Below are 24,085 nucleotides of genomic sequence, written 5' to 3'. Positions count from 1 at the left end.
CCATCATGGAAAGGGCCCCGCCTCCCATCATGGAAAAGGCCCCGCCCCCCTCAAGAGGCCATACTCCTCTTCTTCTTGCGCCTCCTCTTGTTCTTCTTCCCCAGAGCTGCAGAGCACTCAGAACGCACAGAAGAGCTGTGGATGCTGGCATTGTCCAAATCTGAGTCCTCCCGCTCATCCTCCTCACTCTGAAGGGAAGGAGGTCGGGTTGTGAGTCAGGGCCCGCCCTGGTGATTTGGGTAAGGCTGGGCCAAGGAAGCTCTGAAGACTCCCCGTGGTTTTACTCCGTCCTCCAACCCAGCTAAAACCGTGTGTTAGCACCCAGCCTGGACGGCCACCATCCTCCCAACCCCTGCTCTCAGGACCTCTGACCTCCACAGCTCGGCTCCGCACTGCCTAACTCCTACACAGCCTTCAAGGGCCACCTAAAGAACCCCTCCCCTAGGGAATCTCCACAGATCTCTCCCAGAGGACACACCCGATGGACCAATGGCTCCTTAGGAGCTGAGCTGGCCTACTGCATCTGGGGCAGAGCCATGCTCCTTACAGAACAGCCAGCCTTGAGACCTGGCACTCTTCCCCCACCAATCAACAGAGCAAGGCTTCAGCCCTCCTCTCGGCCCTCGACAGAGCCAGGAGGACAAGTGACAGCTGCACAGGTGCACTGAGGTGAGATGAGACTTGGGGGTAGAGGAGGAATAGTGGCTCCACCAGCCTGGTCAAACAGGCCACTCTCCAGGGCTCCACCCTCGGAGCACAGCTGGGTATAGACCCCATGAAGGGCAGGCAGATCTTCCACTGGATAGAGCCACTGTGGGCAGCTACCTGGCCAGAGTCTAGGCTAGATGGGTCCTTGGAAGGGTCCAGTCTACACCTATAAATGGGGAAACTGAGGTCCAGTAGGCCTCAGTATGTACAGAGACTGGGAGAGGTGTGGAAAGCTTGCCTCAGTTAGCTCAGGGAAAAATGAATGTGGCCCACTCTCTGGTCAAACAGCCCTCCCCTCATCATCTTGTACACACAGCCCTCCCCTCATCATCTTGTACACAAGCACAGTCACTGAAGAACCCCTTCTCTCCATCCCTCTCTGTCTCACACACACAGGCACACACTCACAAAGGAACCTTCCTCTCCACACACACATATATATTCACACGTGCGCACACACATACACTCACTGAGGAATGCTCTGCCACCGCACACAAACACACATACGCACACACATGCATGTATACACATATGCACACACATAAGCACACACACACATATGCACATACACATAGGCACACATGCACACAAGCACGCGCACACTCACCGAGGAACCCTTCTTCCTCTTGCTGATCCCTCCGAAGCGGAACTTGAGCCCTGCCACTCTCTTGCCCCTGCCCTTTTTCTTGGAGTCTTTGGCACCTTTGTTCTTCTTCCTCACTCCGGGCCCTGGACATTGTGACAAGGGTTGCTGTGACCGACATTGCCTCTGATGGCCCACTCCTCCCCTGACACCTCACCCGAGCCTCCGAGACCTGGCCACATGCACCCTTTTCGGACAAGAAGGCTGAGGGCTTCTAATACTGCTTGGGTTACACAGGAAGTGACGAGACAGACAAACTTGAATCGGTCTGCCTGTTGTCACTTACAAATGCCTACCAACTTGCCAGCCGAGATCGGTGGCCACCACGTTGGACAGAGGAGCCATGGTCACTTACAAATGCCTACCAACTTGGGAACACCTCTACCCAGTCTGACCAAACTTGACTTCCATACCAGCAGGGCCAGCTTCTAAAACAACACAACCCACATGGATCCAAAAGCCAGCCTGCCAGCCCCCCAAACCATGGCTTCCACTCCCAACTTTCCTATCACCCTGGGCTACAAGGCTGGAATCTGTGTGTGCACCACTAGCGGCACGGCGATTGATGTGCCATCTAGGGAATGATGTCCCTGTCCCACTCCAGCAGCCCAGAACAAAGCGTGGTGGTGCCTGATGGTAAGATCCACACCCTGGCAGGTAACCCTGCTCAGTCCTCCTCTGGCTATATCCCATGGCAATGGGGATCCAGCCGCACTCAGGGCATGCCACAGAAAAGCTATTTCAATCTCTTAAGCTCTAAATAGGCATCTCCGGGAGTCAATGGTTCTGCAGTAGCTCCTGGGCAGGGGGAAGTAAGGACTGTGGAAGATGGGCGGACACAGAGATGGGGTGAGAGAAGACCTGGCCTATGATACTTACCCACCAGGCACTCTGAGACATGAAATGGGGCTGCCAAGTGCAATACTGAGCATTGTCCCAGACACTAAATCTCTGTGGGGTGACACAGGGGTCCCCAGCCTCTCAGAAGCTGGAAGTGCCTGCCACCCACGTTGCAGGCTGTTGCGGACTCTCCCTCCCATACAGGAGGCCCTGCTTTTGCCCTCCCCACCCAGTCCCATCTGCACTGAGTCAGACTGCACCTAGGTCTCCTCACTGTCCTTCCAGATCTGGTCACATTCCTATGAGATCCTCTGCAGGGACTTGACACAGAGAGGCCCTGACACAGGAGGTGCTCACAGGCGAGAGTCAGCAGGCTAACCCAAGACTGCTTTAAACTTGTGTAAGTCCAGAGTTGGACCAGCTCCATCCTGTGGGCTCCCACCTCCATGCCCACAGTAGGGGCGGGGGATGGGCTAGAGCAACCCCATGCTGTGGACAGCCCCTCCCTCCCTCCATGCCCAGTGTTGAGGTAGTGGGTCAGAGATGTTAGCTCCTAAAGACCCACCCACTACTTCTGCTTCTCCACCCTCCAGAGGAGACAGGGCAGAAGCTGTGAAAGGGTAAATCAGCCCGAGGTCAGGTAAAACTGAGTCCTCAGTACAGGTGGCCCCTAACCGCCCCGCAGAGCTGCCAGACAGGGCGGCGCCAGTCACCCACGGCCTTACCCTTGCCCTCTTTGGTCTTGGCCTTGCGTATGGGCAGAGGCTGGGGCACTTGCTGGGGACTGATGGCCAGGGGAGGAGCGATGGTCACCGTCTCCACGGCGGCCGCCACGGCCGCTGCAGCTGCTGCTGCCGAGCTGCCCTTAAACGGGTTGTTGGCACTGAACTCTCGCCACTTGGCCCCCAGGACAGTCATCATTTTGGACATGGGGATCTTCGGGTTCTTCTTGGCAATCAGCGGCCTGCGGGAGAGAGACAGGAAGGTGAGAGAGCACCACCCTTTCTCTCACGCCTGCAAGCTGTGGCTAGCCCAGTAGTCCTGGCTAGCCCAGTAGGGGCAGGAAAAGGACAAAATGAGACCAGAGCACACCCCAACATACTCCTGACTCCTGGAGTGTTTCCATTTAGGCTGCAGACCAAAGATGGGTCTACAGCAGGCCATTCCCCACTGAAGGACCCAGCATGGGGGGCCTGCGAGGAAGGCAGGCCCAACCATCTGCTATGCTAAAAAAACGAAGGAGTCCTGACCCCCAAGCCCTTCCCAGGTCACGAGTTACTCTGCTAGCCCCCTCTGTCCCCCTCCCCTCAGATAAGCACAACCCTCGTGGTCACCCAGCACAGCAGCCAGCCCCTGGCCCACCGGAGGAACTGGCTGAAGGCTTTGTAGTTGGTCAGTGTGTGGTAGTCATCCTCAGAAAACAGGTAGTCCACATCATCGAGCCCCCACTCGGCCATGAGCTGTCCCGAGGACTTGGGCTCCTGCAGAGACATGGCCAGAGGTGGAGTCAGAGGCGCAGGCCCTTCTGACCCACCTCCTTGCTCTGAGAAAGGAAGAAAGGGGCAATCTGCAAGCTAAGGACAGCTCTCACCCATCCCCGGGACACCGAAAGCCACACCTACCCTGTCCCAACAACCCCACCAGTGGCATGTCTCAGATTCCAGCTCACAGGACAACGCAGTGAGCTTTAAAGCTGAGACTGGGAAAAGATCATGCACGAGAGGGTATGGGTAGGGACAGGCCGCTCTGCTGAGAGAGAGGCTCTGGAGACAGACAGACAGACAGACAGACAGACAGACAGACATGGGACTGACGTGGTGGCCCACCGAGGAGCAGAGCTGAAAGAGCCTCTCAGCCACTTCCCAGATGTACTGCTAAGGAAACTGACAAAGAACTCAATGGGGCCATCACAGGGGTCAGAGACCCAGAGGCCCACGGGACTGGTGGCCCCTGGTGAGCCAGGATCACAGGAAGTGCTGGTTGTGGAGAAAGGGCTCATTTTGTTGGGGTTTTTTAGTTTGTATTGTTGTTGCTGCTGTTTGTTGGCCTTTCTATATAGCCCTGGCTGTTCTGGAACTTGCTATGTAGACCAGGCTGGCCTCAAACTCCGAGATCCTCCTGCCTCTGCCTCCCAACTGTTGGGACTAAGGGTGTTTGCAATTATGCCCGGTTATTTGTATGTGTATGAATGTTTTGCCTACATGTATGTCTGACTACCACATGTGTACCTGGTGCCAGTGGAGGCCAGAAAAGGCCATTAGATCCCCCGACACTAGAGTTATAATTCTGAGCCACCTTTAGGTGTTCGAAATTGGACTCAGGTCCTCTGGAAAAGCAGCCAGCACTCTTATGCACTGAGCCATCTCTCCAGCCTCTCTGTGGGTCAGTTGTAACCATGGCTCTGCCAGATACCATCAGCGAGACCTGGACAAATTAATTCACCTTTCTGCCTCGATTTCTTCATTCTGCCTCACAGAGAATTAGCACAGGCGCATAGAATGAAAATTTGAGTGATGTTATTATGCGGCCCAGACAGCTTCCTCTCCCCCTGTACCCTGCCTTTTCCAAGTAACCTTTCACCCATTAAACAATGAGCACACACATTTTAAGGGCACAGTTCCTGACCTGCCAGGACACACAGACCCCCATCCACGGAGGAAGAGAAAGAAAAATTTTCAGCCTTGGGTGACATCAGAAAATGCCACACAGAGTCCCATCTGCTCTGACCCCTTAAGCCCTCTTGGGAGCTGTCTTTCTGCTGCTGAGGTGAAAGGCCACCCAGCTGGTGAAGATTTTCCCTGCAAAGCAAGAGGGCTTTGGAACCTGGTTCCACAGCACCTCAGAGGTAGTTCCACAAGGGACACCCTCCCACTGCCAACCTGCCCCCTCAGACACACGCACTCATTCCTGAGAAACATGAAACACAGAAGCAAGCAGAGGATGATGTCACCAGTGTAATCTGAAGAGCTCCTGGAAGTTAATTTCTCAAAACTGTCCCCATGGCTATCACAGTCACAGCTGATTCATAGCACACCCACCAGTGACTAATGGGATCACAGTGAGTGTCAGGACACCCCCAAGAAAGCAATGCTCCCCGCAAGAAGCTAGTCTTCAATCATGTGCAGCCCTCTGCCGCCCAGCAGTGACTGTGCTAATGTTTACGATGCCACATTGTGGCTCACAAACGATTCCTAGTGACACAGGGTCCCCCACCCCACACCTCACAAGCCAGGAGGTTAGCCTCAGTTCAATTGCCATGCCTTGACTTGCTTTCCATGTTTGTGATGAAGATGCTCATGCCCAAAGGACAGCCAGCCCCATCTTTACAGCCATAGCCACACACCTCCAAGTTCATTGAGAGACTGGAGAAACACCCACGTGGGCAGAACTGCAGAGTACACCAAGTACCCAGGCAGCCCTGGCCACTCAGGGCTGTCTGGCGGGTGCTAAGTGGCAAAGATCCCATTTGCTGTTTCATTTCCCCAGATTGCTCCAAGCAAGAGGTTCTCGACACCAAACTTGAGTTCACGCTATCTATCATCCTCTCCAGAAACAGCTGCACGCTCGGGTGGGCGAGTTATTGCCAAAAGCAGCCCCAATCTGTCAGCAAGACATGTACTGCTGCTACCACAATCCCCTATGTTTCCCCTGTGTCACTGAGACTTCTAATCACAGGCCCCTCACGATCTGTGTCCGACATCCGAGTGCCTGCACGTGCACACAGAGCTCTCTATGGCCTCCCTGACTTTGGGCTTGAGGTCCCTTCCATCCTCCCACCTGGCCCCACCTCAGTGATTACCTTCAAGCCTCCATCATCATTATCATCTTCATCCTCATCCCTCTTTTTCCGCTTGGCCTTCTTCTCCTTCTTCTCCTTCAGTTTCTTCTTCTTCTTCTTGGTGGGGGAGTAGTCACTACCTTCGCTCTCTGACTTCTCTTCCAGATCCTCCTCATTTTCCGACATCTCATCATTGCTCCCCTGGAGAAGACAAGGGGGACAGTGAGGATGCCAGACACCCCAGAATGCCAGAGGCCTGGGGCAGCAAGGCCTGGCCAAGTTACTCAGCCACCAACTTTCTTCACTCATTGTGCACTGGTGAAGAAGCACAGGTGACTGGCAGACGGTGAGGTGATCTTCGGTGGAACCAGACTTCTCTAGGCAGGTGATGTGTCAGCTTCTGTTTGGGTCAGAGTGGATTTGGGGAGTGTAATACCACTGCACCCCAGGAACTGTCTGGTAGAGGCCATGATGACCAAAGTCAAAAGCCAAATATCCAAGAAAGGTTCCAGACAGGAGCTGAACCGTCTACCCTGTACCCTGCATCCTGCACCTGTCAGCCCATGGATGGAGTGAATGAATGAACGCACGGAGGGCCAGCTCTCCAGAGGCAGCCACAGTACAAGCCTGTCTCCAGGATGGCCATTCCACCCCAACTATAGAAAAAGGTAAATCGGGTAGCTCTAAAGTTGACTGGATTGTGTTTCCTGTCTGTACAGGCAGAAAATGACCCATTTATATGGAGATGAGGGTGTTTACAGTCATGGCATACCACCAGCAAGATGCCGTCCCTGGAAGGAAAGGTTTGTGCAGTGTGGAGGCAGGAGGACAGCAGAGCTCTGTCCTCTCCTAGAGGGGTCTGCAGGGACAGGCTAGCGCCATCACTATGATTACCAGCTTGGGACTTGTCACCCTTGTGATTGCTGTGAGATGTTTTTCAGGTGAGCAAAGACAGGTGTAAGAAGAGATGAAGGGAGCCAGAGATATGAAGAGTGAGCTATGAAAGACAGTTGGGAAGAGGGAAAGAGCAGGAGCGAGGGAAAGGAGATGATGGGAGGCCCAGGGAAGAGGAGGCAACAGGGCCTGCCTGGACAATCCTGGGGGACCCTGAGACATTCTCCTGCCTGCCCCAGTAGAGAATTTCCAATTAAGCACATCCCATCAGTTAGCTGAGGTTGGACATGTCATCGATCAATTAACTGTCGCTGAGGTCCTCCCCGAAGTCCATCTGGGATAGCCCCACCCGTAGGCTCTCCTGGGAGCTCAGCTCAGTCTCCCTCATAGAAGACTGAACCTATCACCTGCTAACCGATCACCAAGTCAGTACTCTGACGAGGCCTCATTGCTTTCTCAGAATACTGACTCTGCCCTGGATCCAGGGGCACCTCCCAGCTCCCACACCTGTCAGCAGCATGGGACCCCATAGCCACAGTTCCCGGTGGAATTCAGATGGGGACATACCCATCCCTGGAGGTGGCAGAGGCTAGCCAGCTCTCCAAGACTGTGTGCAAGAGATCTGAGAGCCCCAACTCTCACCCCCAAAGAAGTAAAGATATGAGAGAGAGAGAGAGAGAGAGAGAGAGAGAGAGAGAGAGAGAGAGCGCACCATATGCGCTTCAGCACCACAGACAGCAGCTGCAACCTGCCCTAGAGAGGGAAACCCACCGACTCCACCAGACCCAGGGTGGTGAATACTTGCATGGCCTGGCCATGGGTCCTTGCTAGCCTGGGACATGTTCAAGTCATTGTAACCACCTGAACTTAAGCTCTCTCACCTGCAGAGTGGTGAGAGGAACCAGGGAGATTGTGCACACCGAGGCGCTGTCCTGGAATAGTCGTGCTCAGAGACAAAGGTAACTAGGGAGAGCCAGTTGATCACACTGTGTCCTGGCAGGGAACTTAGACCAGACCAGTCTGCATTCAGAACCACAGACGCCCTTTACTCCAGATACAGGTGGACCACACCCAGGCAGAGGCATCACCCTCAAATGCTAATGATGCTGACAGGGAGGCAGGCATTGCTCCTGGACCAAGCCAGCCACATGGGTCACGGGTAGACAATTGTTGCCTGGTAGCTGGTCAGAGCATCTCCTGGGAAGAAGGCACTGCTATACCCAGGGTTCAGAGAAGGCCAGAAGTGGCCAGCACAGCTTAGAGCCAGAGGGAGCCAGAGAAGAGGGCAGGAGGGAGGCGCCTCCAGCAGACTGAGGTGGCTGGCGGCCGCAGCAGCAGCCAGTGTACAGCACGGATAGGGGGCGGGGCTTGCCGAAGCCAGAAGCCTGGCCCGGATAGGACCCAGCCAAGCCACACTGCAGAGCTGGGTAGGAGGGCAGTGGGCAGAGCCGGAGCCCAGCAGTGTAGATCCCAGGCTAGGGATCTACACTCTATCCACCCACCAAAGCATAAGAAGAGAAGCCCCTGCCCTGCAGCCCTGAGCCACAAGCCTGCCTCTTCCCAACAAAGCCAGCATAGCCTAGATCACACACACACACCCCCGCAGGCATGCCACACAACACAGTGGAGTACACAGTGAGTCTGAGTCCTAGCAGAGCCCGTCCCAGCTGTCCCCACACTTCCTCTACTGGGCCTCCTTCTCTGCCTGACGCACAGAGAAGACTGTGAGGAGGAAAAGCATCCACGGAGGAGCTGTCAGCAGGACCTGGGACAGCAACATCATGAGAAGGGAAAACTGGCCAAGAGAACCAGAGGCACAGAATTTACTAGGGCACACACCAAAGGCAGATGAGTCTCTGAGTTTGAGGTCAGCTGGTCCATATTCTAGTTCCAAGCCACCTAGTGAGACCCTGTTTTAAATAAGAGCCTTATTGGGGATGAGGAGGTGGACCACACCCCATTCAGGAAGGGACACAGACCAGTAAAACTCTTACAGAGCTAATTCCGCAGCCAACCTCAGCCCTGATGTCTGAGAGAACCAAAGCACACACAGGCTGTGGAAACCAGGTTGACAGTTGAACTTTTGACCTTGGCACCGGCCTTCACGGGTGTGACTGTTAAGGTCCAACCCTTAGTGTCACTGCTAATCAGAGCACTTGTGACTGTGAGAACCTCAGTGGACACATGCAAAGCACTTCAGATGCCACACCCAAGTGGGGGCAAAGAGGGGTCTCTCCTGTTGAGGGCACAGTTCACCAGCCATGACTGGTGGGGACCCCAAGTAGTGAGCCCAACACAACCCCTTCTGCCTCCCATCTCTCTCCACACCCCCCTTCTATGTCCAGCACCCAGATCTCATCTCCTGAAAAAAACAAACAAAAAAAAAACACCAGTATTTAGACTCAAAAGAAAAACTCGGGGAGTTGGTCATTCTTGACTTGGGGTCCTTCAAGACTGAAAGGGAAAAAGAAAAAAAAAAAGAATGAAATCTGAGCCTCCCATTCACCAGTGTTATAAACAGTTATAATTTAGCACTGAATAATTGGTTGCCATGGCAACCGCTGCAGTACAGGTTGAAATCAGTTCTCCCTCCTGCGCTCCGGTCTGACAGGGAGCTTCATCTACATATGCTCAGGTTCCGGCTGCAGCCCGGTTATTTTATGTAAATCAGAAACCAGGGTTTGCTGCTTGCCTGTGCTGCGCCCCCCCACATCCCGCCCAGACTACTGCCTTAGAGCCCACCTGCTCTGGCTTCTCGGCGCCTGGCACGAGTCACCTGGTGGGGGGATGCAGCGGTGGGGTCGGGGGAGGAAGGAGATTCCCACACCCGTGATCCAGAGCTGCCGGGTGGGTGCATGGGCGGGCAGACGGATCTTCCTCTTTGTAAATAGCACGCTACAGGCCGCCACCCCACCCCCAGATCCTGCAGCTGGTGAAAGAGAGCCAAGCTATGGGATGGAATGGAAAAGGACAGGAAAGCACCCCTGGCCCAGGGTCACCTCTGGTGCTCATCCTCTGGAAACCTCATCTACCTCCATGCCCCACTCTTTTAAAAGGCAGTTTTACATCTTAAGGAGCGACCACCGGGGCAGAGGAGAGAATGAAAGAGAGAAGGGAGGGGTAGGAGGGGAGTAGGAAAATGAAGTAGAGAGAGACTGAGAGAGATTAATAAGGCAGAGAAACGAAGCACAGGCTGGAGGAAGAGCCAGTGTGTGCGACTGAAGACTGAACCAGAGGAAGATGGTACAGAAAAAAAAACAACCACGTCCTCAGAAAAAGAGGCCAAGAGACCCAAGTCACTGGGCAAAGATTTCCTGTGTCTTACCTTCCTTGGCCTTGACAGTCACCCTACCCTCAGCCCTACCCATCTCCAGCCTCCTCCCTACCAGAGCCATGGCAACCCTGTGCCCGGGAAGGAGGGAGAAAAAAAGACTGCCCTGCTTAGAATGGAACCGGGAGAAGTCCTGTTGGGGTTTACAGCGGTCCCAGCCTATGGCCTGATATTGGAGAGTAAGCCGGGTCCTCTGCCAGAGGACCCCCAAGCCAGGGGTGGAGAACAGTGGCAACAGAGTGAGAAAGTCCGGGCACCTGAATCCCAGGGCTTCAGTCCAGAACCTATCCACCACCCAGACACAGACAGATCTGTAGGCCCGAGGGGCACTCTCAGTAGGAGGCCGTGGCTTTAGGGGGTGGACATGTCAAAGGAGCTGGTTCCTAGCACCACCTTCAATGGGGAGCTCTCCAAGCACAGGGGCTGCTCCCACACCCTGTCTCCACTTCGTTTGGCTAATGGGGACAGAGAAGTCAAAACGAGCTCCTTCCTTCCTCCCTTCCTTCATGCTGGAGACAGCTGCGGACTTGCCTTTTTACAGTAAGGTGTGGGGTGTTTTGGGAGGAGACCAGACTACAGTGTGAGTCTCCAGACAGATGTAGAGGTCAAAGCTGAGGGGTCAAAGAGGCTCCAGGAGAACAAAGGATGGTATACACACACACACACACACACACACACACACACACACACACCAAGATGCAAAGCAAGAAAGGAGTTGGTGTAGGTTAAAAGGGGAAGAACTTTTAACTGGCCCAGGGGGTCGGCAAGCATTGCTGAGGGAGGCTCTGCTCACAGGTCCACATCTGACATGTTCCAACACAGCAAGAGGACAGAGTCGAGCCCCGGGTGGACAGTGGCTCGCACGTACCCTGCACCATCATTCTCTCTCCTTGCTTCTACATACGACCTGCATTCTGGAGCCCCAGGAAAACCAGCTCAAAGCCTTGCGGTGACTCAGGGTTACTGAGGGATGAGCACGAAGCCATGGCTGTCTTCAGTGGGCCTCTGAGCTCCTCCGCTCCCCTCCTTTATAGGGAGAGGTATATAACCCACCCTCCTAGCGGGGCTGTCCAGAGACACAGGAGGTGAGAAGATACAACACAGCTGAGTCCTGTCCCAAATGGGAAAGACTTTAAGCCACACCCTGCCTCAGTTTCCCACACCACCCATTCCCAAGGGTGATCCAGAGAGGAAGCGTGTCAGCACGAGGCAGATGGCAGTGAAGTGACACAGCCAGCCAGGGGTAGTCTCACCTGACCCTCCAACGTTCTTAAGAATCAGAACATGCTATTTCCACCCCAGGGGTGTTTCTGCTGGACATCTCCATTCACTGCCACGCCCTGCCACGCCACGCCCTCCCCCCCCAGTGTGCCTCACCTCTTTCTTCTTCCGTTTCCCTTTGGACTTGATCTCTTTCAGCTTCTTCGGCTTCTTCTTGGGAAGGCTCACGGGCTCTGCAGGGAAGAAGTCCTCAAAGCCTTCGAAGCCACCATCTTCTTCTTCTGCAGGAGTAGGAAGGGAGAAGAGAAACCTTCAGTTTCTCTCAGCCAGAAGCAGGGACACAGAGCCATGAGACCCCTGCACCACCACATGCCCCATCACAGCCATGTGACCATAGTCCTAAGCCAAGTGACAACAGTCATGTCGGCTCTGGTAGACGGCACAGGTCACCTCCCCTCTCTGATCTTTCCATCCCTCTTCCGTAAGATGGGATAGTAACCACCTAGTCCTGAACCCGATAAGCAAAAGCAAGTCTCTAGTGTGGTGTCCTTACTGACCTGGGGAGAAGTGGCCTCATGGGACACCAACATCATAGCTAGCTGGCCAAGGAGGGCTGGGGCCCAATGGAGAGACCAAGCTGCGGAAAGCCTGTCCTGGCCCCCCAGAGGTGACTCGAGAATGGAAGACAACAAGAGACACGGACGGGTCCCATCAGCCAAACACTTAATGGAGTCGGCAATAGTAATCAGTCGTGGGCTTGATAAGATCCTTCTTTTTTTTGGTTTCGTTTTGTTTCGTTTTGTTTCTCTGTAACCCTGGCTGTCCTGGAACTTGCTCTCTAGACCAGGCTAGCCCCGGACTCACAGAGATCCGCCTGCTTCTACCTCCCAGTGCGGAGATTAAAGGCGTGCGCCACCACCGCCCAGCTCAGGACTCTCTCTCAATGAGGGACTGGAGACTACACTGCTTCCTCTGCTCAGCTCTGTGGGAAATCAATACACACACCCAACGCGGATGCTCAGGGCAAGCGCGGGGCCAAGCCTGTTGTACACGTGGGGGTTCCACAAGTTGCCTGTGAATCCCAAAGTCCCTCACTGACTTCAAGAATTAAAGCCAGACATGGCTTGAGCGTGCCTGTAACCCTGGCATTGGAGGAGAGCTTGCTCGACACCCAGCCTAGCCAAACTGGAGAATTAATGATCCAGTAAGAAATCCTGTCTAAAGGTAACAAGGCTGAGGGTGACACCGAAGGCATCGTGTCTTCCTCTGACCTCCATATTTGCACTTAGGGCCTGGGGTCATTTAAAAGGTGGTTAATTAGCTCCATGTGACTCATGTGACCTCAGAGGTGAGATAGTGAGGGAGAGTCATCTGCAGGGCACGGGAGCGAGAACCAAACCACCCAGAGTAGAAAGACAGACACCCAGAGGGACAGAGGAGAGAAAGTCAGTCACAGGGGTTGAGGGGGGGGGAGCCACCCAGAGGGACAGAGGAGAGAGTCAGTCACAGGGGTTGGGGGGAGGGAGAGCCACCCAGTGGACAGAGGAGAGGCAGGCAGTCATGGGGTGGGAGATTGGAGGGAGAGCCACCCAGAGGGACAGAGGAGAGGCAGGGAGCCACCCAGAGGACAGAGGAGAGGCAGGCAGTCACGGGGAGCCACCCAGAGGGGCAAAGGAGCCTTCCAGAATAAAGCGGCTCTAAAGGCCCACGGACTTCTCCAGCCCATAGCCTGGCTCCTCTGGCCCCGACCTCCTGTTCTGCACAGTGAGTGTAGAGGTGGCAGACAGCAGAGAGGAGCCTGTGCTTCACATGCATGCACAGAGAGGCATCACCCATCCCTCAGGCCCCACGCAAGTCTACCTGCCAGCCTTGAATCTCTTCAACTCCAGAGTCCAGAGGGAGGAAGACAGGTTCCCACTGGCTTTGGTGGCTCCCCAACCACACATAGCCCACCCTCAGAGGGCACTGCGTGGCTCTGTCTATCACCTTTCTGAACCCTACACGATCAATCTGCACATTTAGATCCTCCTACGGGGCAAGGACCCCTTGGCACCAGGAACAAGCAGCCCTGCCTGCCCACACAGCTCCCCAGAATCTCCAGGCCCGGAATTAGAGCAAAGTGTGCAGCAATGTTCCAGGCCCTCCCTACTGCACAAATGGAAACCCAGAAGAGCGGCCAGCCAACACACACAGGAGAAGGCAGGCTCCAGGTAGGGCTGGAAGCCACTGCAGGGAGGCAGCCTGAGCACAGTCCAAATGCAGGTAATCCCTGGAGGACTAGCGCAATACCGAGCTACAGAGAAGTACCACAGTACCAAGTACCACAGTACCCAGCCACAGAGAAGTACCACAGTACCGAGTTCCACAGTACCCAGCCACAGAGAAGTACCACAGTACGGAGTACCACAGTACCCAGCTACAGAGAAGTACCACAGTACTGAGTACCACAGTACTGAGTACCACAGTACCGAGTACCACAGTACCCAGCCACAGAGAAGTACCACAGTACCGAGTACCACAGTACCTAGCCACAGAGAAGTACCACAGTACGGAGTACCACAGTACCCAGCTACAGAGAAGTACCACAGTACTGAGTACCACAGTACTGAGTACCACAGTACCCAGCCACAGAGAAGTACCACAGTACTGAGTACCACAGTAACCAGCTGCAGAGATGTACCACAGTACCAAGTACCACAGTACTAAGCTACAAAAAAGACAGGGCTCATGTATCGGGCACAGCTGCTATGGTCTTGGCAGGACTCCAGAGCACAAGGGCGTGGGCATTCCTGACTTGGGCTTCCACAGGCAGGGAGCTTAGCTGAGGCCAGGTGACGCTGGAAGTAACCCATTGCTCCTGTGAGCTCTGAGGTGCAGAGGCCCTCAGTGTCTGGTGTCGTCTAGATGTGGAGGCGTCTTGGCAGCTGCACTGAGGATGGAAGCAAGCCAGGCTAGGGTGGCCGGTGGGATACCCATCCTCACCTGTGTAGCCTCCCAACACCACAGACACCCAGCCAGCCAGAAGCTCCCAGCCCCTGGGAGCGTTCCACAGCGGTTACATAACGGGCTCCAGGCTGATGCAATCCGAAGGGGGCCCTTCTCCCTCCTGCCTGCTCTGGGTAGTCCTCTATCTCCACCCAGCAGGGGAATCCCCAGGCTTAGGAAGCCAGCCCAGCACGTGTTCCCCAACTGACCAGCAGAAGAGGCGCGGGGGCGGGGGGCCTACAGGTAGCTAGGGATGTTCTGGAAGGAAGCCTGTGATCCACCCATAGATACCGAAGAGGACAGGAAGGAGCCCCCAAGCTAGCTGTAACTCCTCCAGAACAAACACAGACCCCATGTTCATGTACAGACACCACTCCCACCTCCTCTACAGCCCCAAGGCTGTCTGCTTAATAATAATAAAAACTTCCTCTGGGAAATTTTCAGAGCTCACACATGAGGATGGGGGACCCAGGTCTTACCACGCCCATCTCTAACAAACAGCCCTGTCCTCACGTAGCTTCCAGTAGCCCTGAGGCTTGGCCTGTGACACCAGGTCCACCCATCACCCGCACACATAGTCTACACTGATGCTCCGGCCCCCTCTTCCCACACGGATCCTCCTCCTCCTCCTCAGCCACAGGTCCCGAGCCTTCTAAAATCAAGCTTGAGAGTCACCCTCAAGCAACCCCACCGCCTGCCACACCCACGTCTCAGACCTGTGCGGCCAACCCTGTGCTTCTCACAGCCCCATCAACCCCGGGCAGGTCAGAGGCTGGCTTTAAAACAAAGGGCATGTGGCCAGTGGGGGAGATGCGACTCCACTACCCTGGAGTGAGGGTTCCAGAGTAGGGAACCTGAAACATAAAACAATTTGCCCTGCCAATGGTCAGCCCCTGGAGGCTTGCCCCACTGCCCTTCTGGCCAGCCTGACGGTACCCTCAAACACCAGCCCTGCCCCGCCCCGCCCCAGGGCCAGAGGTTCCATCGATCCCAACCAGCTATAATTAGGACCATTAGCTTGGTAACTCCTTAAGTGGCCCCAGTCAGAACAGGCCTAGGAGCAAGGGTGGCTACTCCCGAGACTAGGGATGGGACACAGCTAGAAGATGAGAGACAGTGCAAGGGTCGGCGACAATCTGTCAGGTAAAGACTCGGCTCCCAAAGCATCTTCTGCTCTCTGCCCCTCGTCAGCTCTCTGCCCCTCGTCAGCTCTCTGCCCCTCGTCAGCTGGCCGCACAGCCCCCAGAACAGGCCTGCGTCATCCAGCTGCAGTTGGATGAGCTGGGTGACCCTTCCCAGCTAGTAAATTATAGCAGTGGCACTGAGCCAGCTGTGATGGCACAGGTCGCTAATCCCAGCACTCCACAGCCTGGGGGTGATCTCAAAGTTCAAAGACAACCTTGTCTCAATAAGAAGATATTTCAATGCCCCCATTTACAGAAATGAGACTCTGAGGACCTCCTCGTCAGCCCATATCTGGGTTCCACCGCTGTCTGAGGGGACAGTCATGTGGCAACCTGGGCCAAAGGCACATACCAGTATGTGAGCCCTCCCCCTTGCTCCGCCCTCTAGGCCTTGGACTGCCAAGAACTCAATATTTCAGCTGTGTGTCTTGTGTGCCAAGCCCAGGACCACCGAAGCGGCTAAGGCCAGCTCTAGATCTGAGCGTTCACAGAGCCTGAGAGATGAGCGTGGGGGGTCCAAATCAGGACAGATCTAGAAATCTACAGCCTGGGTGGAATCCTGGCTCCAGGCCCCGCCTCCTCGGAGGAAGAACACTCCTCCAGCAAGCTCTTCCAACGTAAGTATGGGAGAAGTTATGTCGTCCGGCTCTGTGAAGGGGAGGACTAACTAGGGGGTCAGAGGAAGCAGCTAGGACAAGATCTCCATCACTCACTAGTGTCTGAGGTGAGCCAATCAGCCATGATGGAGAGCCCGCTCAGTCCACCATCCTTCCCAGAACCCTTCTATTTTCAGACCCTACAAGCCATCTCCAGGCAGGGAAGAGGGCCATCTAGTGGTCGGGAAGGAAGAAGGCCAGAGAAGCACAAGGGCTTTTAACCCCTACCCCTCCCTGATCCGGTGCCCTAAAGGCCTGCCCACTGACCATTCATCTTTGAAATGGGCTTCACACTGTAGCCTTCTTCCTGGGCAGAATTGTGAACATGAGGTCCCCCAAGGCTGGGTGCAATTCAGTGCCACAGAAAGAATCTAGGCAGGGTCACAGGGTGGAGGAACTCTGGGCTAGGACTTCTGGACACTGAGAAGCCTAGACTAAAGATCTCATTAATCTCTGGACGTTCCCCTCTGTGGCACAGGCCCTCAGCCGATCCAGAGCAGTGCAACCACCCAAGAGGTGATTAATAATTTATTTATGACATTTAACAAAACCCAGACATCACCTCATTGGCATCTCATAAAAGAAAGCGGCCGTTCTGAGAATGGGGGGACGAGAGAAGCAGGAGAGGCTCTTATCCTAGGGACTGGGAGCTGAGGGAGTGAGCACAGCCCAGGGAAGCAGGCAGAAGCCCCTGGTCAGGTGCTGGGCGAGTGGGAAGAAAGAGGCAGAGTAGAAGACATGGAGATCAACACCGGAGGTACTACACAGGAAGACACAGAGATGAGAGAGGCAGAGATGCCAGACAGGCCAGATAAAGACTGATGGAGGGAGCGGGGCAAGAGAAAGAGCCAGGGAGAGGCAGATGAAAACAGAATTATAGGGAAGAAAGGTCTCACGGGTTCCTCTGCAAGACCCCCTCCCCTAGAAGCCTGGTGTGGCGGCACACACCTTTAACCCCAGCACTCGGGAGGCAGAGGCAGGAGGATCTTCGTGAATTTGAGCCTAGCCTGGTCTATAAAATGAGTTCCAGAACATGGCTAAATAGTGAGGCCTTGCCAAAAGAAAAAGAAAAGAAAAAGAAAACAGAGCTGCCCAGAAAGTTAGAGACCATACACTGCTCAGTACTTAGCTCAAAAAATATTCAAGAAATGTGTGTTGGGTGGGTGGATGGGTAGATGGTAGAAAAAAGAATGGGGATGGGTAGATAGAAACAGGTGGATGAATAGTAGATGGGTGTAGTGGACAAATGGATGGTGGATGGATGGATGCAGGAACGGTGGGTGTGTGGATGGGGAGCTTGTGAGTGGATAGATGGGTGGGGTGGATGGACGGATGGAGAGCTTCTGAGTGGATAGGATGGTGGGGTGGAAGGACTGACAGATGAATGCTGAGTGTTAGCTGGCAGATGGATGGATGGATGGATGGATGGATGGATGGATGGATGGATGGATAGGTAGGTGGATGGGGGATGAATGGATGGATGGATGGGTGGATGGGTGGGTAGGTGGGTGGACGGATGGGTGGGGATGAATGGATGGATGGGGGGGTGAATGGATGGATGAGTGGATGGATAGATGGTGGATGGATGGGTGGAATGAATGAGTGAGTAGATGGATGGATGGATGGGTGGATGGATGGATGGATGGGGAGATGAATAGATGGATGGGTGGATGGATAGATGGATGGATGGATGGATGGTGGAATGAATGAGTGGATGGATGGATGGATGGGGAGATGAATGGATGGATGGGTGGATGGATGGATGGGTGGATGGGTGGATGGATGGATGGATGGATGGATGGATGGATGGATGGATGGGGAGATGAATGGATGGATGGGTGGATGGATGGATGAGTGGATGGATGGATGGTGGAATGAATGAGTGGATAGATGGATAGATGGATGGATGGGTGGGTGGATGGATAGATGAGTGGATGGATGGATGGGTGGAATGAATGAGTGGGTGGATGGATGGATGGATGGATAGATGGATGGATGGGTGGGCAGGTGGATGCATGGGTGGGTGGATGGATGGATGGATGGGTGGGTGGGTGGATAGACAGATGGATAAATGGATAGATGGATGGGTGGGTAGATGGATGGATGGGTGGGTGGGTGGATAGACAGATGGATAAATGGATGGATGGATGGGTGGGTGGATAGATGGATGGGTGGATGAATAGATGGGTGGATTAATGAATGGATGGGTGGTGGGTAGATGGATAGATGAGTGAATGGATGGGTGCGTAGATGGGTGGATGGATGAATGAATGGCTAGGTGGTTGGTATTGTGGATTGATAATTAGATGCTAGGGTGGGTGTTGAAACAGTCAAGCTCCCTGGAACATCCCTACTCCACATCTAGGGCCAGCTTAGAAGCACAGGCCCTTTCAAGTCATGGCATGCACTCTCTCCTCACCTCTGAACATAAGGAACCTAAGACACTCCCACAGGGAGATCTGTAGGATGGAGATGAGGACCAGGCAAGTCTCCATGGGACAAGCAAGAAGACAGGCTGGGCTCATCAGCTTGACAGTGATTGAGAAAGAACTGGACCAACCAGACTCCCAGCCCAGCAGAGCCCACCTCTGAAGAAAAAAAGCCTTTCCTCTCGGCCTTCTGCCCCTCCTCAGGTTCTCACTCCAGCCCTCCTCCAAGCCAGGTTCCCTGACCAGCACTTACTGGATAAGAGTGCGAATCTCAGAAGCATGTCCTTAGGGAGGCAGGACAGCTACCCCCTTCGGATGATGCTGGCGGCACCTGCCATGGTCAGCTGTGTGTCTGCGACGTGCTGGGCACTGTGACCTGAATGTTCTATGTACACTATCTTATGAGACCTCATAATAACCTTCTATGAGGTAGCTGGTGCTGGACTCATTCTACAAGTGGGGGACACTGAGGCAGAGGGGCTGAGGGGCTTGTCCCAACATCCCAGGACTAATCAGAACATTGCTGGGACTTAAGGCCTCCTCCATCCATCCAAGTCTAAGTCCTCCCTCTGACCAGCACACTCCTCTGGAAATCTGGCAGCTGCATACTTGCACCTACTGACTCTACTCATCACAGCCAAACCCCCCACCCACACAGAACTAGAGAGAACTGGCCAGAGTGAAGCCCTGTGTAAGAAACACTGCACAGACTCCCACAAACCCAAGACCAACGGCTGCTGGTTGAGCCTTAGTGTGACGCTTCCAGAACATTGGCTCCTCCCATCTGGCTCCAGAAAACTGAGAGATCACTTTCCCGGAGCTCCACCTCACACTGAAGAGGGCCCTTAGAGATAACGAGTGGGCCTGGTGGCCAACACTGCCAACAGACACGACTAGGCTAGGATGGCCCCACATTCAGGGAGCCAGGGGTGCCTTAGAGACTCCTCATGATTAGGCACAATCTCTCAGGTACCCTCAGTCAAGATTGCAGTTAGGGACTCCACTTGTGAGGTACCAACAGAGGGTCTGGAGCAAATACCTCCTCCAATGGGCCAGAGAGTCTTCAGTGGGAAAGAAAGAGGGTGTCCCATAATGCAATGCAGCTGGAACCTACGTGGACAGAACAAACTTGTGAGCCAAGGAGACAGGAGTCTGGTAAAGGTCAAAGCCAGGGCCCCAGGACAAGATGGCACCTGCGGGGTTCCATAGCAATGCTCTCAGGCATCAGGAGTCGGAGCCCAGTGAGGCTGTGTTGGAGAAGCAGCAATGGGAAGACAGGATGGACCAATGGTCTGAGTCTTAAGAAAGGAAGGTCATTGATGACTGGCTGGAAGGAAAGTTCTGGAGGGAGCCTATGGGTGGGGATGGGGGGACAGAGACTTATTAGACCCAGAGACCTGGAAAGGTAGTGGGATCCTGGAGGCTCCGGAGGCAAAACAGCCGGAGTGGTTGACGGACAGGGCCCAGAATTCCCAGCTAGAGAGACAGAAGCAAGTGTCTCCTCTGTGCTCCTGAAGGGCCTTGATTGTCCCCGAGGGACAATCCCCTACCTGCTCTGAAGGGGAAGGACGGATTAGGAATAAGACTGGACCGAGATCCAACCCCGACCAGCCTTGTGTGTTCATTCTTCTGAGGGTATCCAAGACCTCACCAAGCCCTACACACTCTGATGCAAACAAGGCCAGGCAGGAAGGAGGAGGGGGCACTGCTGGCATAACTGAAGACCTAGAAACGGGCCTGTTGATCCACACTCAGCTGTCCATCATCCCCGGCAGTGCCACAAAAGGCCACGCCCCAATCACCACCAGGGATCTTTGAAGGGTCAGGCTCCTAAAGCATCCACAGGTTTCTCATATGCTTAGAGAGAGAGGGTCTGGATGCTTCAGCCTGGGATTGAGCAGTCAGCCACTGGAAACCATCCCCCTTGCACACCTCACCCCACGGGAGGCTCTTGGTGTGGATGAGAGGGGAGGGGTTGAGCATCAGGCCCCAGTGACAGCGTTAAATCCACTAAACAAACCAGCTGGCCAGAAGAAGAGGAGACTGGGGGCAGGGGGTGTGGCCCCTGGTGAAGATGCTAGTCTGGGATGCTAGTGCTGCTGTCTCCAGAATAGGAGCTGGGTGCGAGTGTGTGAAATAGTCTCGTCCACAGGGATGTAGATTCCTGAGAGAAGGAGGCCCTCTGGCCTCTCACAAGTCCCTCAGAAGTCCAGGAGGAGCCATGGACTTGGGAAGCTGAGAAGTGATAGCCCTCAGAAGGCAGGGAGGGCAGCTGACAGGGCGAGGCCCTGCCAGGACAGCAGCGAGCAGTTAACTGAAAAATACTGCAAGGTAACCCCTGAGGCACAAACACGAAGGAGACTGAATCCTGAGCGGCAGCTGGCAAGGGCAGGGGCGGTGGCCCTGGGGCGTCAGGCCCACGGGCAGGAAAGCAGGGTGGGCTGGGAACCCGGCGGGCACCAGCGCGCAAAACACCCAGGGCAGGGCGGCCTGGGCAAAGTGCTGGGGAGCGACTGTCAGGCGCCGGGAGCGGAGCCCGCGCGCCCCGGCTCGGGCATCGCCAGCTCCCAACGCGCGACCGTCCTCGCCCCGCCCGCGGCGCGCGCTTCCCGCCGCCTTCAAGGGCACGCGGGCTGACCCCGGCTCGCCGCGCCCCCTCCCGCCCCGCAGCCCGCGCAGGCCCCCGCCACGGCTTCGCCCGGGGGTCCCGGCTCACCCCGCCCGCGCGCCGCGCCCCGGAGCTCGCCCGGCCCCGCGCCCTTGGCCAGCGCGGCGCCAGCAGGGCGGGAGCGCAGCCCGCAGCCCTGCGCCCCTCCCGCGTCCCGGGCCAGCAGGTCCCCGCGCCCCCTCACCTGACATCTCCTCCTCGTTCTCCATCTCCTCCGCGAACAGCCGCGGCAGCTCCTCCTCGGTGCCCAGCGGGCCCCGCATGCCCGGCGCGGGGGGGGAGGGGAGGTGGGCGCCCCCCTCCCGCCGGGCGCGGTGCCAGCCTTAACCCGTGCGCTGCCGGACGGACCCGCGCGGCGGGCGAGGCGGTCTCGGCGAGAAGATGGCGGCCGCCGGCCCCCCCAGCCCCCCAAACCTCCACCCCCCCGTGTCGACCCCGCAAGCTCAAGGCCGCCTCTGCCCGCACCCGCCAAGCCCGGGCCGCTCCGCCCACCGCGCCCCGCAACGCGAGTCCCGCAGCCGGCCGAGGGTGGCGGCGGCAGCGCCCGCGGCACGGCGGCACGGCGGGGGGGCGGCACACATGCCCGGATTGTGACGTCCAGTCTGGTTGCTGTGGCAACCCCATCCCATCGTTCCGCCAGCGCGACTAGTTAACAGCCGAGAACAAGTTGGGGGGACTAGTCTTGGGCAGCTCGGTGAGCGCGCAGTGGGGGGCGGGTGCCGGGAGCCGTGGAGGTCCCCGCCGGACCGGAGACACGACGGCCGAGCTGGCGGCAGGAGCTCGATGGCCCGGGCGCGGGGGGAATCCAGGCGGTGCTCCCCCGCGCATATCCCAGGCAGGGCCAGCGGTCGCCACCCTGCCCACGAAGGCACTTGGGCCAGAGAGGCAGGATGGGTGGTGAGCCATAAGCTGCCCCCCTCTAGCCTTTTACACAGCGGACTTACCCCACCTCAGTTTCAGGCTACCCATTTCAAAAGAGTAGTCCAAGAAAATGTGTCCCACACTTAAGGGTCACTCTGGTGACAGTGGGCATGATTTATCCAGAAAAATCCATGGCTTCTCACCCCCTACATGCCCTCTCTCCAAAATTGGACTGTATCCAACTCAAACACATCCAGGTCCCTGGGACTCTATGGTCTGTACCCTGAACTGCCACTCAGGACACCTGTCGCCTAGCGGAAGGGTTGGCAGCTGCCAGCCCTACTTGTTAAAGGTGAAGCTGGATGCTGGAGCCCTGGGGAGCAAGACTAGAATTTTAAATAAGAGCTTTCAGCCTGGTGCAGCCAAGTCTCACAGCAACTTTAAGAGCGCCGAAGTTGTAAAGGCCCAGCAGGAGGTCACCAGCTCTCCAGTCCCACAAAGTCTTATAAAGTACGGGTCATCCTCGAGTCGTGCTTCTGGCCACATGCTGAGGGGCCAGCTGGGACAGGTCCTGCATGACCTGAGAGGGTAAGAGCACTGGCCTAAGGTGAGCACTCATGCAATATAGACCAACAGCTTCTAGTGTCTAGAGCTGTCACGGGGAGAGATTTTCCTGTCTTAGCACCTTTGAGGAACCAGATGATCTGTACCAGTTTGAGTGTTCTCATGATGAGACCTCTTGAGGTGGCTGCATTCACTAGGCTTCCCCAAGGCAGTTGAGAGACATTGCCACAGTGTTCTTCTCATGCTGTACAAATTGTGGGGTCACTCCAAAGAAAGGCTTTCCTTCCAAGGTCTGCCCAGCCTCCCAGGATAGACAGGCCACTTAAGGCTCTCTCCCTCCGTATCACAGATCACTTTTACACCTCCCTGGACTGTAGATGCCGCCTGCACGAGGCAGAAGGACTGGCCAGCAGGAGGGGGATGGCTGAGGATCCAAATGGTTCCCTGGGCTTTTTCCTGCCAGGAGGGGAGCCTCAGACTACAGAGGCTTGAGTCTGCATCCTCCCTGGGAGGGCTTGCTGGGTCTCTTCAGACCTCTTGTCTCCCTGACCCCTAAGCGTCTAGGAAATAAATTCCAAGCTCAGTGGAATATGCCCACCCTCCATTACCTCTCTGTTGTTGAACATTAAACCTTTTCAAAGGTCCTCTCTCCCACGTCAGAGAAACTTGTGACATATTTCCCAACACCAGGAAGCCTCCCCCACCCCCACACATGTGCACAGGCATGAAGATACACACATAAGCCATTAACCCTGGCTGATTCCAAGGCCAGGCTGAGAAAGTCAAGATATTTCAAGAAAAGCTCCAACTACTTAATTTGCAGCAAATTAGGGTCAAGATGGGATATGTACTCAAGGTGCTCTCCCAGTGACTGCACTGGGAGAGCATTAGCTAATGACCAAAGACCAAACTGGGATGATAGGGGGAAATGTGCGTGTGCACACGTGTGTGTGTGTGTGTGTGTGTGTGTGTGTGCGCGCGCATGTGTGTGTTTAAACGCAAATCTCCTGTAATTTTTAAAGGACACCCCTTATTAAGCTATTAGGTGTGTGTTTTCATGGCAATGGACCCAGGATGCCTGATGTTAACAAGCAGTACCAAAGGCAAGCATTCTATAAACTGCAGTGTTGAGACCAGTCCCTCATTAAGGTTACTATCAGGAGACAAGAGTCTTATGTTTGCCGATCATGGGGCTTGTAATTACACTTCGGTGACAATTCAAAAATAAAATTATTTTTAATCTGTTAGTTATGGAATATTATGAATTTTAAACACATGCTGTTTCTGGACAACTGAAATAGCTGGTCCACTTTTGCATGCATA

General features: G+C 55.2%; 1 protein-coding gene and 1 long non-coding RNA gene across 8 annotated transcripts in view; one reads left to right on the top strand and one right to left on the bottom strand.

Moving 5' to 3' along the window:
- The window catches only part of Chd5 (chromodomain helicase DNA binding protein 5), a 52,971-nt gene extending 31,059 nt beyond the window's left edge, over nt 1-21,912 (bottom strand). For 6 of the 7 annotated variants that reach the window (XM_031379625.1, XM_031379629.1, XM_031379632.1 and 3 more), the window contains exons 1-7: nt 21,522-21,912; nt 11,572-11,696; nt 5,991-6,170; nt 3,554-3,672; nt 2,917-3,155; nt 1,316-1,437; nt 65-188 (exon numbers count right to left, since the gene is read on the bottom strand). In XM_031379625.1, the coding sequence (XP_031235485.1) occupies nt 65-188; nt 1,316-1,437; nt 2,917-3,155; nt 3,554-3,672; nt 5,991-6,170; nt 11,572-11,696; nt 21,522-21,600 (988 nt within the window). In that variant the 5' untranslated portion in view covers nt 21,601-21,912. Of the gene's footprint in view, nt 1-64; nt 189-1,315; nt 1,438-2,916; nt 3,156-3,553; nt 3,673-5,990; nt 6,171-11,571; nt 11,697-18,922; nt 19,054-21,521 lie in introns of those variants that run through there. The other variant, XM_031379631.1, reaches the window with a different exon arrangement.
- A 78-nt stretch (nt 21,913-21,990) lies between these two features.
- Nucleotides 21,991-23,355, top strand: LOC116097100. The gene is made up of 2 exons (XR_004121217.1): nt 21,991-22,786; nt 23,112-23,355. It is a non-coding gene; the product is annotated as an uncharacterized LOC116097100 (long non-coding RNA).
- Nucleotides 23,356-24,085: the final 730 nt, after the last annotated feature.

This window comes from Mastomys coucha, unplaced genomic scaffold (assembly GCF_008632895.1).
Source record: "Mastomys coucha isolate ucsf_1 unplaced genomic scaffold, UCSF_Mcou_1 pScaffold18, whole genome shotgun sequence".
In the NCBI taxonomy this organism is placed as follows: Eukaryota; Metazoa; Chordata; class Mammalia; order Rodentia; family Muridae; genus Mastomys; species Mastomys coucha.
This window is presented reverse-complemented; position numbering and strand designations above follow the sequence as displayed.